We start from the raw sequence: 16,763 nt of genomic DNA, 5'->3' as shown, positions 1-16,763 counted from the left end.
AGATCCAGAATGTTGGTCCTGGTGCCGCTTGCCAATAACAGCAATCAGAGTGTGCCTTTGAGTGGATTTTTTTTTTGTTTGTTTTGTGAGTTGCTTATTTTTTGTAATTAATATTGATTTCAGTGCATGCGGACAGGAATCTTTGAATCTGCAATAAACCCCACCTACAGCCATCAGCCATTTTACAAGCTAAATTTAACCTTGAACAATCATGCACAGTACTTGAGATCTTATAGATGGATGAAAGAATAGGTTTTAAAAAAAGACAAATCTACTTAGGAGGTAAGCAAAAATAAACCTTCAGTTGGAAGGATGTAAAAACACTTCAAAAATGGATGAAAGGAGATTAGGGGATTAACTGCGACATTCGGAGGTAATCACATACCAATGGATGGCTGAAGCTTTTTGAGAGTTTCGATGGCAATTCCAATTTTACCTTGCAATGTTCAATTATTCACATGTAGCTTGCCTTTTAAATTTCATCTAATTGCATTTAAAGATGATTTGACCAGACATAGACTGGGTTTAAATGTCATCATGTTCCAAACCAGTCAAGCTGTTCTTGAATATAAAGTAGATTTAGTGTGTAGATATTAAATAGATGTCATATTAAATAGATAGAGCTTAGAAACAAAACCACGTTGGGATTTTCTGTAAAAACACGATTCAAAATAAAATCTTCCATCAAATGTCAGCGAGTGTGATATGAAGTTTGACTTGAAGGCAAAATTATCCCTTGGATGTTGACGCCCATTGGCAAAATCCAATGTTAAGGTTTAGCAAGTGGTCTATTAAAAATAATTGTTACTCCATCGCTAATTTCTTAATATCATCTTGCTGCATGTGCACAGATTGGCATTATGTTTGTAGCTATCCACATAGTTCCACTTGTAACTTGAAACAAAATTTGCAATTTGTTTGGTTTACCATGTAACATGGCAATAGTATTATGACATTCCAAAAACAAGCATAAGTTTCTCAGTTTGGTTCCAGCATTTTACTTGAGAGTTTCGATGGCAGTTCCAGTTTTAACTTGCAATGTTCAATTATTCACATCTAGCTTGTTTTAAATTTCAGTTTACAAGGCTATGGGCCTGGTGCTGCAAAATGGGATTAGAATAGTTAGGCGCTTGTCTGCGCCGGTCAAACTCATTGGGCCGAAGGCCCTTTTTCTGTGCTGTAGACCTCTATGACTTTCTTTACATTTCCCCCTTTTCCTGCAATTTTGGTTCCCACACCCCTGCCCAAATAACTTGTAAATGCTAAACACAAAATACTGCAGATACTGCAAGTCTGAAAGAAAAACAGAGAATGCCAGCAACGCTCAACAGGTTTGACGGTACCTGTCAGGGGAGAGAGAGAAATAGAGTTAACATTTCAAGTCAATGACCCGTCAGCAGGATTGTTGATGAAAGGTCATCGACCTTAAACTTTAAAGCTGCTTGCAGGCTGGACACAGCGGAGCGACATCATTGGATTTCCGTGCATCCATGGACCAGTGCACGTGATATCAGCAGCCATCTTGCGTTGGTATTAGAGAAGAGTGTAAATCTAAATGTCCTTTCTTTTCTCCTATTTGGAATTGATTAGATGGCATCCTCAGGAGAAACTGCCTCTTCTTGATATCTCCCAACAGCTCTGCCAAGATGCGTATATTGAATAGGGATACGAAATGACACATACTGAAAAGAAGTCCAGTATCTACCTTGCTCTCAAGAAAATGGATGGATAGTTTCTTTCTGTAATACGAGCACGTAACAAACCCTGCTGGACCTGGCTTGGGTTTTATTTGGAGTTGAGTTTTTGGTGCTATAATTCATTGCAGCGAGATTTCTGGCAGGGCCAATGACTCCCACTTACAAAACGTCTGGGTGTTCAGATGAGATGTTGGCTTTTAAGAAAGTGGCCCTCAGCTTTTTAGTTTATTTTTCCAACACATACTGCTGTTTTATTTAATCACAGGCTTTAAAAATGTAGGTTCTGAAACACCCGCTAGCAAGAATCTCAATGCTGAGTTAACCAATGGAATAGTTGACCAGATCACTGGTTTACTTTATAGGGCCTTTAATAGATTCTGATCCATTCTGCCTTTTAAAATTTCATACCAATAATAAAATTTTCCAGATTGATGCCAATGGTTTGAGTCTTTTGCATTCTGTTCTTATAACTCATCAAAATGAATCAACAGCAAGGTGTTTCTGTGGAAACCTGCCATTTCAAGGGTCAATGTAAAGTACCGTGTTAAAATGAATTATAGATAATCTTTGTACAGTGGATTTTATTCAGTTACAGTATAGTACAGTAAAGCGCAGTGCATTTGTTGCAAGTACAGGGTATCTCTGTCCCTGCAGAAGTGCATTAGAAAATCCAGGTACAAGAAGAGTCAATTTGGGCCATCAATGTTCATTTCAATACTCTAACTCTCCTTTAGCATCCAATTCTGTTTTTGAATGTCTGTTCTTATACTAACATGCCTAACAAATTATTTCAACCATTTGAGGCTAATTCAATATAAAGGTTTTTCATAATATATCTTTTAAATGGCTTTTCACCAATTTCCTCCTCTACTTGTAAAGATAGTTTTGAAGTAGTATTTTGGATTCACTGTGTTTATATTAATATTTTATATACTTTCATGACCCCACTGCCCCTTAGTTACCTTCCTCCTAGACAGCAAGCCTGAACATTCTCTATTCTTTCCTCAATGGCCATACCCTTCCCACTTCATATCGGTTTTACTGTTTTATTAACCTTTCCAATGTATATATAGCAGGTAAGGTAAGAGTGACTGCCCTTGGTATCAAGGCAGCATTTAACTGAGTGTGGCATCAAGGAGGCCTGGCAAAATTGAAGTCAATGGGAATCAGGGGGAAAATTCCCCACTGGTTGGAGTCACATCTAGCACAAAGGAAGAGTTGTGGTTGTTGGAGGCCAATCATCTCAGCCCCAGGGACATTTCAGGAGTTCCTCAGGGTAGTGTCCTAGGCCCAACTGTCTTCAGCTGCTTCATCAATTACCTTTTTTCCATCATAAGGTCAGAGGTGGGGATGTTTGCTGATGCTTGCAAATGGTACTGAACACTATGCAACTCCCCAGATACTGAAGCAATCTGACTTCAAAAGCAGCAAGACCTGGAGAACATTCAGGCTTGGGCTGATAAGTGGCAAGTAATGTTTGTGCCACACAAGTGCCCGGCAATGACCATCTCCAACACGAGAGAATCTAACCGTCTCCCCTTGACATTCAATGGCATTACCATCACTGAATTCCCACCATCAACAGCTCAGGGGTTACCATTGAGCAGAAACTTAACTGGACCAGCTATATGAATACTGTGGCTACAAGAACAGGTCAGAGGCTGCTGAATTTGGAGAATTCTGCAGCAAGTGACTCACTCTTGAATTCCCAAAACCTATCCACCATCTACAAAGCACAAGTGAGGAGTGTGATGGAATATTCTCCACTTGCTTGGGTTAAGATTTCCATAGAGACTGACAATTTTTTTAAAGAGAAATTTGAACTTCCAGTGAATGGCCAAAAAGATTACACTATAAGATTTCAAGTTTTAAGATATTTACTATAGCACACAAACTAAAAGCAACATTAACTAAGCACTATTTCAGTAGACAACTTACACTCTAAACTACAGGAAAGATGCCACATTTAACATTTATAATGACTGAAAATCTCCCTCTACAGTCATACTTTACCCTGTCTCATATGTAGCCGTTTCATTCTCCAGGAATCAGTCCAAAATGATTCTTAGCTCCTTTTTCCTTTTCCAGATGGGTAACTCCAAATCCCTGAACTGTGTCTCATCATGTGGGCTACATTGGAGATTCCTGCTTCGAGCCAAAGCTAGGTGAATCTTCCAGCCTCATTTACACCCTCAACTGTGGTCTTTTCAATCCGAGCGCCAGCTCCCAGCCGCATTTTGCATGGCTGCCCTTATCTCACTGCTCTCTCTCTTGGACTTTTGCAAACTAATCCTATCTGTGAGGTTCAGATATTTTTAGGAAACTTGTAATCAGATTTTACAATGACTCCCTATGAACTGTTCCCATTTCCATGGAAATGTGAATCGCATGGGCCTTGTATCCAGGTAGAAATGCTAATTAGCTATCCTTCAGAACCCCCCCCACTACTACCCTGCAACTCCATTCTATCTTAGAATTAAATAGACAGATTATATCCATTTACAAAACCTGACAGTCCTAACACCTCCCTGGGACTTGGAGCCTAAAAGTCTATCCACCATCAGCACAGTTGTTTTAGTTATTGCTTACAGGCATGGACAACATGCACTTTATTCTCAGTAAAACAACCTAGGCCCCCTTTAACAACAAAAAAGCTACACAGGTTTATTATCAGCAGAATTCAGAGCAAGACACATGACCCCCTTCATTCCTGTACCCTACCCTAAATTAAGGACTATCCCAGAACATAACAATTTTATAAAACTTCACATTTGTAACATTTGGATGAGTTCAGCTCCAACAGCACTCAATAAGCTCAACAGCATTCAAGACAAAGGAGCCCCTGATTGGCACTCCCTCCACTACCGACACACAGTGGCAACATGTACCATCCAAAACATCCACCATCTAAACCATGCACTGCAGCAACTCACCGAGGCTCCTTCGACAGCACCTTCCAAACCTGCATCCTCTGCCACCTAGAAGGAAAGGGCAGCAGATGAATGGGAACACCACCAGAAAGTTCCCCTCCAAGGCACACACCATCCTGATTTGGAACTATATCGTCGTTCCATCACTGCCGCTGGGTCAAATTCCTGGAACTCCCTTCCTAACAGCACTGGGGGTATACCTACACCACCAGCTTAAGAGCATTGGGAGATGGGCAATAAATGCTGGCCTTGCCAGAAATGCTTACATTTTAAGAATGAATTTTTAAAAATACATATATTTTTGTTGTGGCACAGTGCTCAAAGGTGAAGACAATATTTGTAATTATCTTCTGACTAGTGCATTGTAAAGTCTTATCCTTAGCATGACTTCAGTAAGTCTATATTCTATATTTCTGGTTTTACAAGCTAGCTTTTCAACTTCGGAGAGCCAAATGGTGAAGTAGGAAACCGAATGCCAATCTGTTACCTGAATACTAAATGTATTTACTGAATGCAACATTACAAATGTCTGCCTCCTCCCTAACCAACACCCAGTGTCTCAGAAATCTCTTTATATGTGCCCAGTGTCCCAGAAGTCTCTCTTTATATGTGCCCAAGGTACTTAATCAATCAATGCCCTCCACCTGTATAACCTCAACCGTAATAGTATAATTAACATACCATTAACACCTGCATCTATTGGTATCTAATTGGCACATGGACTGTACATTGAGAGTGACATGCTTTCTATTACTCTCAGGTTCCTCCTAAATTTTCCTGGCCCAATTTGTTCCATTCATTGGTCAAAAGCTGCGGATCATAAGTATACATTTGTACATTACTTTATATTTTACAGTGCTAAATTTCATCTGCCAATTGTCTATCCAATTGCACAATCGAACTAATTTATTTTGCTTCTTTCTTTAGCTCCCTCTTTAGCACTGAAGAAGAGTCATACGGACTCGAAACATTAACCCTGTTTCTCTCTCCACAGATGCTGCCATATCTACTGAGTTTTACCAGTATTTTCTGTTTTTATTTCAGATTTTCAGCATCTGCAGTATTTTGCTTTTAATTTATCTTGCAAATCTTTAATTACATTCCCTGTCCTGCTGTTTTCCTGAGTTGAATAGCCTCGTTACCCTCTGTGTATTTCTGATGCATTTGTTGTAATTCTGAAAACACCAGTTTTGTACAAAATATGGGGGATTACAGTAGATTCACACAGATTTTATAACATTATTACAATCATGGGCCTGTAACTTCTGAGCTCCAGGGCAGTGTATCTGGTGGGGGGGTACCCCAGAGATGTGCTGGGGATCCTCTCCGCCTCGGAAGTTCTGAGGTAAGGATTGAATGAATTGCCCACGAAGTTCAAACATCCGATGGACAATTGCCCTGGGATCTATCCGATACCCTGATTTGAATCGCAAACTTTGGATGGCTCCAACTGTCATACATCATTAGTTACCTAGAACAAGCTGTAACAATTAAAACAACATCTAGCTTCTGGGTAACTATAACAGTGACCCCTCCCCCACCACAACCCCCCCCTCCCCCACCAAATAGGCCATGGGACTACCCGAGTACCAGACTGCCACCCTTAACACCCCACACCGCAAACACCCACGGGACCCACCAACCCTCAATGGGACCCATTGACTAGCCCCCCAACTGCCCACGAAAGCTCCCAGTCCCCCCCCACAGAAGCCCTCTGACTGTGCTCCCCACCCCTGGCTACCCACACCTCCCTGGCTGCTCCTCCAGCCCCCCAACTGCCCTCCCGCCTCCCCGACTATCCACCTACCACCTGACTGTCCTCCCATCCCCTGACTACACCCCGTCCCCCCCCCTTCACAAATACGCACTTCACGACCCATCCTACCTGCACCCTCCCTCGCCACCACCCTTCCCCCAAACCGCCCCCAATCCTGCCCACTTAACTTATAAACTTACCTTCCAGTTTGATATGTCATCTTGATATTTGCACTGATATGAAGTTATGGTGCTGTTTAGAATTGTACAGGACAGAAAGAGGCAGCTCGAGCTTTTATTTGTACTGCACCTGTGCCAGCTCTTTGAAAGAACTGTCTTAGTTAGTCCCACGTGCCAACTTTACCCCCATAACCCTGCAAATTCTAGTACGTTGTCCGATTGCTGTTTTGGAACTTCCTACAAAACCCGATTTCACTACCCTTTCAGGTAGTACACTTACAATCTTAACAACTCTCTCTACGGGGTGGGGTGGGCTGGGGGCGTTGGGGAGAGAAAATCCTCATTTCCTCTCTCATTCTTTTGCAAATTATTTTAAACCTGTGATCTTTGGTTGCTGACCCACTTTGCCAGAGGAAGCACTTACTTCCAGCTGGCTGGCAAAAAGCCATCAACTTTTGATGGGTCTCCCCTTAACCTTCTCTGGAGTCGGAAGTAATTTTTCAGTTACTCTGTTTGGGAACTGTGTCCTCTTTCAGCTGCCAACAGTGAGAAACCATAACTTCACCCTGATCTTTAGCCTGACGTGCTGTACTTGGATTTCCGGAAGGCATTTGATAAAGTGCCACATCAAAGGTGATTGCGGAAAATAAAAGCTCATGGTGTAGGGGGTAACGTATTAGAACATAAGAACTAGGAGCAGGAGTGGGCAATTCAGCCCCTCGAGCCTGCCCCGCCATTCATTACGATCATGGCTGATCTCATTTTGGCCTCAACTCCAATTTCCTGCCCTCTCCCCATAACCTTTCAACCCATTACTAATTAAATATCTGTCTATCTCCTCCTTAAATTTATTCAGCGTCCCGGCATCCACTGCACTCTGAGGTAGTGAATTCCACAGATTCACGACCCTTTGAGAAAAGTAATTCCTCCTTATCTCTGATTTAAATCTACCACCCCTTAGCCTAAAACTATGGCCTCTTGTTCTAGAATGCCCCACAAGGGGAAACATCTGCTCCACGTCTACTTTGTCTATCCCCTTTAGCATCTTATATACCTCAATTAAATCTCCTCTCATCCTTCTAAGCTCTAGCGAGTATAGTCCTAAACTGCTCAATCTCTCCTCATAAGACAAGCCCCGCATCCCTGGAATCAATCTAGTGAACCTCCTCTGAACCGTCTCCAGTGCAACTACATCCTTCCTCAAATAAGGGGACCAAAACTGTGGACATTACTCCAGGTGCGGTCTCACCAATGCCTTGTACAGTTGCAACAACACTTCCCTATTTTTATACTCTATTCCTTTAGCAATAAATGCCAAAATTCCATTTGCCTTTCTTATTACCTGCTGTACCTGCATACTAGCTTTCAGCGATTCATGCATGAGGACACCCAGATCCCTCTGCACTGAAGCATTCTGAAGTTTCTCTCCATTTAAATAATAAGTCGCCTTTTTATTCTTCTGACCAAAATGGATAACCTCACACTTATCCACGTTAAACTCCATCTGCCAAATTTTGGCCCATTCACCTAACCTGTCCATATCCATCTGTAAATTTCTTATTTCTTCGTTGCAACTTACTTCCCCACCTATTTTGGTGTCATCTGCAAATTTAGCTATAGTACCTTCTATCCCTGAATCCAAGTCATTAATATAGATTGTAAATAGTTGGGGCCCAAGGACCGAACCCTGTGGCACCCCACTAGTTACAGCTTGCCATCCAGAAAAAGACCCATTTACCCCGACTGTCTGCTTTCTGTTGGTTAGCCAATCCTCTATCCAAGCTAATATATTACCCCTAACTCCGTATGATCTTATCTTGTATATTAATCTTTTGTGCGGCATCTTATCAAAGGCCTTCTGGAAGTCCAGATATACTACATCTACAGGATCCCCATTATCCACTTTGCTTGTCACATCTTCAAAGAATTCTAGCAAATTAGTCAAACATGATTTACTCTTCATAAAACCATGCTGACTCTGATGGATTGCATTTTGACTTTCCAAATGCCCCATTACTACTTCCTTAATAATGGATTCCAACAATTTCCTAACGACAGACGTTAAACTAACTGGTCTATAGTTTCCTACTTTCTGCCTCCTCCCCCTTTTTGAATAAGGGCGTTATATTAGCATTTTTCCAATCCACTGGAACCTTTCCAGAATCCAGGGAATTTTGGAATATTATAGCCAATGCATCACTATGTCCACTGCTACTTCCTTTAAGACCCTGGGATGTAGGCCATCGGGTCCTGGGGACTTTTCACTCTTTAATCCCAATAGTTTGCTCAGTACTTTTTCTCTAGTGATGGTGATTTTTCTAAGTTCCTCCTCTATACCATCTGCACTACCTGTTACTATTGCGGTGGTACTAGTGTCCTCCACCGTGAAAACTGAGGCAAAATATTGATTAAGCGTCTCTGCCATTTCTGCATTCCCCACTATTAACTCCCCAGTCTCATCCTCCAAGGGACCAACATTCACTTTAGCTACTCTCTTTCCTTTTATATACTTGTAGAAGCTTTTGCTATCAGTTTTTACATTTTGCGCTAGTTTTCTTTCATAATTTACCTTTGCTCTTTTTATTAATTTTTTTAGTAACCCTTTGTTGATCTTTAAAAGTTTCCCAATCTTCCAGCCTGCCACTGACCTTTGCAATTTGGTATGCCTTAGTTTTTGCCTTTAAGTTATCTTTAACTTCCTTGCTTAGCCATGGATGCTTTTTCCCCCTCTTACCATCTTTCTTCCTCATTGGGATATATTTTTCTTGGGAAGAAATGAATCTCCTTATTAGCCTGGATAGAAGATTGGCTGACTGGCAGAAAACAGAGTATGCATAAATGGGTCTTTTTCTGGTTGGCAGGATGTGATGAGTGGAGTCCTGCAGGGGCCTGTGCTGGGGCCTGTGCTGGGGCCTCAACTTTTTACCATTTATATCAATTACTTAGATGAGAGGAGCAAAGGCATGGTAGCTAAATTTGCAGATGACACAAAGATAGGTAGGAAAGTATGTTGCGAGTATGTTGTATGTTGAGGAGGTTACGGACGGATATAGATAGGTTGAGTGAGTGGGCAGAGGTCTGGCAAATGGTGTATAATGTGGGAAAATGTGAAGTTGTTCACCCTGGCAGGAAGAATTAAAAAGCAGGGTATTACTTAAACGGAGAACGATGCAGGTGCAGAGGGATCTAGGCGTTCTAGTGCATAAGTTGCATAAAATTTATATGCAGGTACAGCAAATTATTAAGAAGGGTAATGATATCCTTTATTATGAGAGGAATTGAACATAAAAGTAAGGATGCTATACTTCAGTCATACAGGGCATTGGTGAGACCACATCTCAAATACGTGTGCAGTTTAGGCCTCCTTATTTAAGGAAGGATGTAAATGCATTGGAGGCGGTTCAAAGGAGGTTTACTAGATTGATACCTGGAATGAGTGGGTTGTCTTATGAGGAAAGGTTGGACAGACTGGGCTTGTTTCCACTGGAGTTTAGAAGAGTGAGGGGTGACTTGGTTGAAGTATGTAAGATCCTGAATGGTCTTAACAAGGTGAACGTGGAAAGGATGTTTCCTCTTGTGGGTGAATCCAGGACTAGGGGGAACTGTTTTAAAATTAGGGGCCATCTTTTTAGGACAGAGATGAGGAGAAGTTTTTTCTCTGAGGGTTGTGTGACTTTGGAACTCTCTGCCTCAGAAGGCGATGGAGGTGGGGTCATTGAATATTTTTAAGGCAGAGGTAAATAGATTCTTGTTAGGCAAGGGAATCAAAGGTTATCTGGGTAGATGGGAATGTGGAATTCGAAACACAAACAGATCAGCCATGATCTTATTGAATGGTGGAGCTGGCTAGAGGGGCTGAATGGACTCCTTCTGCTCCTATTATGCATGTTTTTATGTTCACCAGATCTAATGTTCATCAGATCTAAACCTTCCAGCACCCGGTCTGTGGCCTTGCAGGTTACAGCACTTTTGATGCAGATCCAGGTACCTTTTAAATGAGTTGAGGGTTTCTGCCTAAACCACCAAACCAGGCAGTGAATTCCAGACACCCACCACCCTCTGAGTAGAAAAGATTTTTCCTAATATCCCATCTAATCCTTCTACCAATCACCTTAAATCTGTGCCCCCAGGTAATTGACCTCTCCGCTAGGGGAAATAAGTCTTCTCTGTCTACTCTGTCCAGGCACCTCATAATTTTATACACCTCCATCAAGTCACCCCTCAGCCTCCCTGTTCTAAGGAAATCAACCCCAGCCTACTTAATCTTTCCTTATAGCTGCAGTTTTCCAGCCCTGGCAACATTCTTGTAAATTTCTCCTGCACTCTCTCCGAAGCAATTATGTCCTTCCTGTAATGTGGTGACCAGAACTGTACGCAGAACTCCGGCTGTGGCCTAATGCAGTGTTTTATACAGTTCCAGCATTACATCTCAGCTTTTGTATTCTATACCTCATCCAATAAAGGAAAGCATTCCATATGCCTTCTTTACCACCTTATCCACCTGTCCTGCCACCTTCAGGGACCTGTGGACATGTACTCCAAGGTCTCTCACTTCCTCAACCCCTCTTAATATCCTCCTATTTATTGAGTATTCCCTTTCTTTGCTTGCCCTCCCAAAATGCATAGCCTCACACTTTTCCGGATTGAATTCCATTTGCCACTCTTCTGTCAGCTTAACCAAACATTGATATCATACTGGAGACAGCAGCTACCCTCTTCACTATCAACTACATGGCCAATTTTCGTGTCATCTTCAAATTTCCCAATCATGCCTTCCACATTTAAATCCAAATCATTAATATATACCACAAACAGCAGGGGACCCAACACCGAGCCCTGTGGAATGCCACTGGAAGCCGCTTTCTAGTTGCTAAAACATCTGTTGATCATTACCCTTTGTTTCCTGTCACTGAGCCAATTTTGGATCCAACCTGCCACATTCCCCTGTACCCCATGGGCTTTTACTTTTCTGACCAGTCTGCCATGTGGGGCCTTGTCAAATGCCTGACTGAAATCCATGTAGACCACATCCACTGCACTACCCTCATCAATCCTCCTTGTTAGTTCCTCAAAAAATTATTTTAAGCTAGTAAGGCACAATTTTCCCTTAACAAAACCATGCTGACTATTCCTGATTAATCCTTGCCTTTCTAAGTGACAATTTATCCTGGTTCTCAGAATTTCACTGTCCATTTTCTACTCTTCCCCCCACCCCCCAACTTGCATCAAAAGGCTTTGGCTCATTCCTAGGGTTTGATTACAGGGCATCATTCCCCCTTGTGAGCTCGGGCAGTCAGTATTGGCACACAGTTTAGTTATGGGAAGGTATCAAAACTGGGCCTGTTCCTGTCCTCGCATGCTATGCTGCTATGCACATATACAAATGCCCAGCAGTGTTACTGAATATCAATCAGCAACAGGAACACTGGCTGATGGATTTTATTTTTAAACCGCTATCCCAGGAATGTTGAGGCCAATTGTAGAATCTCTAACAGGGACCTCCCTGCTTAATATGGCGAAACTGCTCATTACCTTAATAAGCTGAGTCATTGTAGAAACGTAATTGGTTTGTGCAGTCACTTGAGGAAAGAAACAGCAAAATAGAGAAAAAGTTTTTTTTAAAAAAAGTATTATTTCCAGGAAAGGAAATGCTCATAAATAGGAACTTAGTTGTCCTCCAGAACATGTTAAGATACCACTACCTCGGTGAACAGGCAACAGCCAGTCATGAAAGTAGGCGACCTCCCATGTCCCTTATGGTTACGATTCAGGCTTTTAGCTTCCAAAGTACCAGTTGATGAATACACTTTCAGTTTGGATGAAAATGAAGGTGTTTCTGATTCTTTTTGATGTACAGATTTTGAATGTTTGATTTTTAGCTAGTGTGACCACCATTCCAAGATGTCGAATCTACCTCTCAACCCCCAGTTCAGCCTTCGTAAACTACTTTGTTCCTATTTGTGAAGTTCACTACAGTTTGATGGTCAAGACAAAAGTCCTAAGGTTTCTGAACTGGTGTCCTTTACATGTTTAAAATCCTACATGGACATTTTTGAATCTTTGATAGCGTTGCCATGTAGCACACAATAGAACCTTTTTTTCTTATAACTGAATGTGAATGGAATAATCTCGTTAATATTGCAACAAAAATATTTACTTTCTGAATGACTTTTCTTAATGCCTTAATGAATAGTGCGGCAGAGAGGTTTACTTATTTTTATATAGCTTTCAAAATATAAATGAGTGGCATTTACCTTAATGTTTTGGCAGATAACCATTCACACATTAATACCAGTTCATTGCTGTGTTAAACTATATTAATTCACGAGAAACTGGAATGGAATAAATAATATAATTAGAGATACTGGAAGCTCTAAGCCATTTGTGTAGGCGCTTGAATAGCTATCTTATTGGTCGTTACAGACTAAAAATTACTATTTGTGAATGAACCATTCAAATTTTCAGATAACATTCTTCTTAATGCTATTTTAACTGAGCGTTAATCCAGACTATGTCAAATAGATATGTTTCAACCCACTAACATTGGCTACAGTAATTTCTAGCTTCATTTCTTTAGTACAATCTTATAAATGAATTTGTAGAATTCAAGAGTGGTTGCATCTGGAATTAGAATATTTTAAATTCATTCATGGGATGTGGGTGTCACTGGCTAGGCCAGCATTTATTTATTTAACTGCCTTGGTGGGATTTGAACCCATGTCCCCGATCATTAACCCTGGTCTACTGGAATTACTAGTGACATTACCACTGTGCCACTGTTAATGATAGCTGTTAAAGGATTAAAATACACGGCAAAACATGTCCATGTATCCTGTTTCCATGCCATGCTGCCAACCAGAACTTGTTCCTAGATTGGAGATGTTATAATTTGTAATGGTCCATGCGCTGTTTTAGATGCCCTGAATAGAGGGACTGTCTTGACAGGTTCCACGGGCAAAGTACCTGTTTTCCCATGTGTTAAGGTACAGTAGGTTTTACTGTTTTCTTTACATTGGACCAGCTGCGGGGAATGCATTTTGCCAAGCAGCCAAACTGCATCTACAGTTACAAAGCAAACATGATGCTGCCACCAGTTTTGTGGATGCTGGGAACGCATACAAGAAAGCGGATCCACAAGGTAGGAGTTTTTAAAACAGGCCGGATGCAGAATTCCTGCTTGGCTTTATTTATTCAGGCATTTTGTTCAAGTGACGCAGGAGCTTGGTAGTAACTGGGTGGTAGGTAGTAACTGGGTGGTGGGTGGGAGGGAGGAGGGAGGATGGGGAGGGAGGGAGGAGGAGGGGGGAAGGGGAGGGGGGTGGGTAAGGAACAGTCCTGTTATCTACTCTTTGTTAAGCGTGGCCTTCATTCAGCTCTCTATGTCCATTCACTCCCCAGCTTGTGCCTTAACATCAGCAGGGCTGACTCCTGTGGGGGAGGCGTCTGGCTTTGCCATCAGCCCATCCCTGATAGCTGAGAATGAGAAGTCGCAGCCATAAGGAGCGCACTTTGTCATTCTGTGGCTGAGTTGGCTAGAGCCCCAAGAATGTTGCATCAGCAGCCCTGCAATCTAGGATTGCACCATGAGTATCGGTTTTGCAAGAGTTGGGGGTGGGGGGAAATGGTTAGGACACCGGCCCACCTGCAGCAGAGGTTCAGCGGACCTGCTGTGCTGAATTTTGCAATGGAAGCCTCTGCCTTTTTAATTTGAATTGGCTCCTGGCATGTGGAAGGTCTTGGCGTTTGGGCTGGGCAATGTCAAGTTCGACGAGGCAGCAGCCTTCGAGGACTGCAGCTTGTCATTTGAACAAAGGAAGTTGTAACAGTGGTAGAACATAGCGAAACGTCTCAGAGGGGTTGTGTGGGCCGGACTGTTCCCTTTGAGGCGGGAGGGTTGTCAGTCCTGCTGTGGGTGATGCGCCAGAGGAGGGTGGCCCCATTTGCAGGAAGGCCACCTGGTACTGGCTGTGTGCAGGGACGTTCCTGACTGAATTACAGCGGTCACCCTCAGACCTGGCTACATTATGAGGGAGAAATGGGCTGGTATCAGGAGAAAGGCAAAAATAAGTGTCCCCTAATTTTTGTACACATTTTCTCTGGCTCACCAGCATGATACCCAGAAGGAAAAATACAGTTCGGACCAGTACTCTTATTTCCCAGTTTTACTCTTGTTCCATTTTAAGGCATACGAGACCAGGTCACACCGGTATTCTTATTTCCCAGTTTTTACTGTTTTTTCCCTTCTAGATAAGTTGGGAAACCCTGGTATCATCTGGTACCATTTAAAGAATTGCGCAGAGTTATTGCCCCTTTTGCACCCACACCTCTCTCTTGCCAAAGAAAGGTGCCATATGTGGAAATAGATGTATTGTTTTGTAGCCCAAGATTCTGATCTGCTGCTGCCGCTATTAGTGTTTCACCTCTTTCCAAAAATATATGGGCAGCTGTGGCAGCTGAGGCCCGGTGGAGCGACTAAAATCGGGGATGCTCAAGAGTCCAGAATCAGAGAGGCACAGATACCTCGGAGGGCTGTAAGGCTGGTGGATGGAGGGGGGGTGGGTAACAGCGTAAAGGAGGGGCTGAGACCACGGAGGGAACTGAAAACAAGGGTCACAATTTTAAAGTAGAAACATTGCTTAGTTGGGAGCCAGTGAGCACAGGGGTGACGGATGGTGTGAATTAGGACCACGGGCAGCAAAGTTTGGATGATGTCAAGTTTATGGTGTGTAGGATGTGAGAGGGCCAGCCAGAGAGTGCTCAGATCGAGAGGTAACAAAGGCATAGATGAATCCGGCCCATTACAAAACATTGGGTTTTTTTTAGTTAAGAAAGCTTAATTGTCTTGTTGGTGATAGAAAAACTATGTTGATCCTGTCGGCAATGATCTGTCAGATTTATCCACATAATTGCTAATTTTTGTAGATTATTTATTTGCATGCTAATTAACTTGCGCACACCCAAATCTGATTCGTCATTACCATTTTGGGGCTCCTTAGCAGGACCCCTCTGTGGGTTATTTTTTAATAAATTAAAATGACTGAGATATGCTCTCCAGATTGAACAGTGTAAAACTGGACATTGCTTTTCTGAACTAGCCTTTGTTGTTTTCCACCCCCCAGAGGCCATCAGCTGCTTAAATGCCGCCATTGACATATACACAGATATGGTAAGAAGCTTCATTACAATTGTGGTGATCTCAGGGACAGATTAATGTATCTGTACTGTGCAGAGTAACAGATCATAGAATTACATAATTGTTATGGTGCAGAATGAGGCCATTCGGCCCATCTGGCTCTCTAAATGAGCATCATGACTTTGTACCATTCCCCTGCCTTCTCCCTGTACCCTTGCACGTTGTTTCTATTCAAATAATCACTTATTGCCCTCTTGAACGCCTCAATTGAACCTGCCTCCACCAGACTTCTGGGCAGTGCATTCCAGACCCAAACCACTCGCTGTGTGAAGAAGTCTTTTCTCACATCATATTTGCTTCTTTTGAAAGTCAATTTAAATCTGTGCCCTCTTATTCTCGATCCCTCGACGAGAGGGAGCAGTTTCTCCTTATCTACTCTATCCAGCCCCCTCATGATTTTGAACTTAGCCTTCTCCTCTCCAAGGAGAACAGACCCAACCTATCTCCATAACACAAATTTCTCATCCCTGGGACTATTTTTGCAAACCTCTTCTGCACTCTTTCCAATGTGTTCCCATCCTCCCTATAGTGTGGCTCCCAGGACTGAGCACAATACTCCAGCTGAGATCTAACTAGTGTCTAATATAAGCTCAACATAACCTCCCTGCCCTTGAACTCTATGCCCCTATTAATAAAGCCCGGGATACTGTATGCTTTATTAACTGCTCTCTCCACCAGTCCTGCCACCTTCAATGATCTATCCACATGTACACTCAGGTCCCTCTGCTCCTGCACCCCCTTAAGAATTGTACCCCTTATTTTATATTGTCTGTCCATGTTCTCCCTATCAAAATGTATCACCTCACACTTCTCCACATTGAACTTCATCTGCCACCGATCTGCCCACTCCACCAACTTGTCATTGATGTTTACATAGTAAATTCTGACTGGATTCTTTGATTTTGTCCTACAGGGGAGATTTACAATTGCAGCAAAACACCACATTACTATTGCAGAAATTTATGAAGCTGAACTGGTAGACATTGAAAAGGTACTGTGTTCAACTGA

At 42.3% G+C, this 16,763-nt stretch overlaps 1 protein-coding gene across 1 annotated transcript in view; it reads left to right on the top strand.

Moving 5' to 3' along the window:
* LOC144689361 (beta-soluble NSF attachment protein) overlaps positions 1–16,763 on the top strand; it is a 40,180-nt gene that overhangs the window by 4,303 nt on the left and 19,114 nt on the right. Inside the window, exons 3-5 of the mRNA XM_078556410.1 lie at positions 13,584–13,700; positions 15,682–15,728; positions 16,669–16,746. Of these exons, the coding sequence (XP_078412536.1) occupies positions 13,584–13,700; positions 15,682–15,728; positions 16,669–16,746 (242 nt within the window). The remainder of the gene's footprint in view (positions 1–13,583; positions 13,701–15,681; positions 15,729–16,668; positions 16,747–16,763) is intronic.

This window comes from Cetorhinus maximus, chromosome 14 (genome assembly GCF_964194155.1).
Source record: "Cetorhinus maximus chromosome 14, sCetMax3.hap1.1, whole genome shotgun sequence".
NCBI classification, from domain to species: domain Eukaryota; kingdom Metazoa; phylum Chordata; class Chondrichthyes; order Lamniformes; family Cetorhinidae; genus Cetorhinus; species Cetorhinus maximus.
Note: the sequence above shows the minus strand (reverse complement) of the source record. Positions and strands in the feature narration are given on the sequence as shown.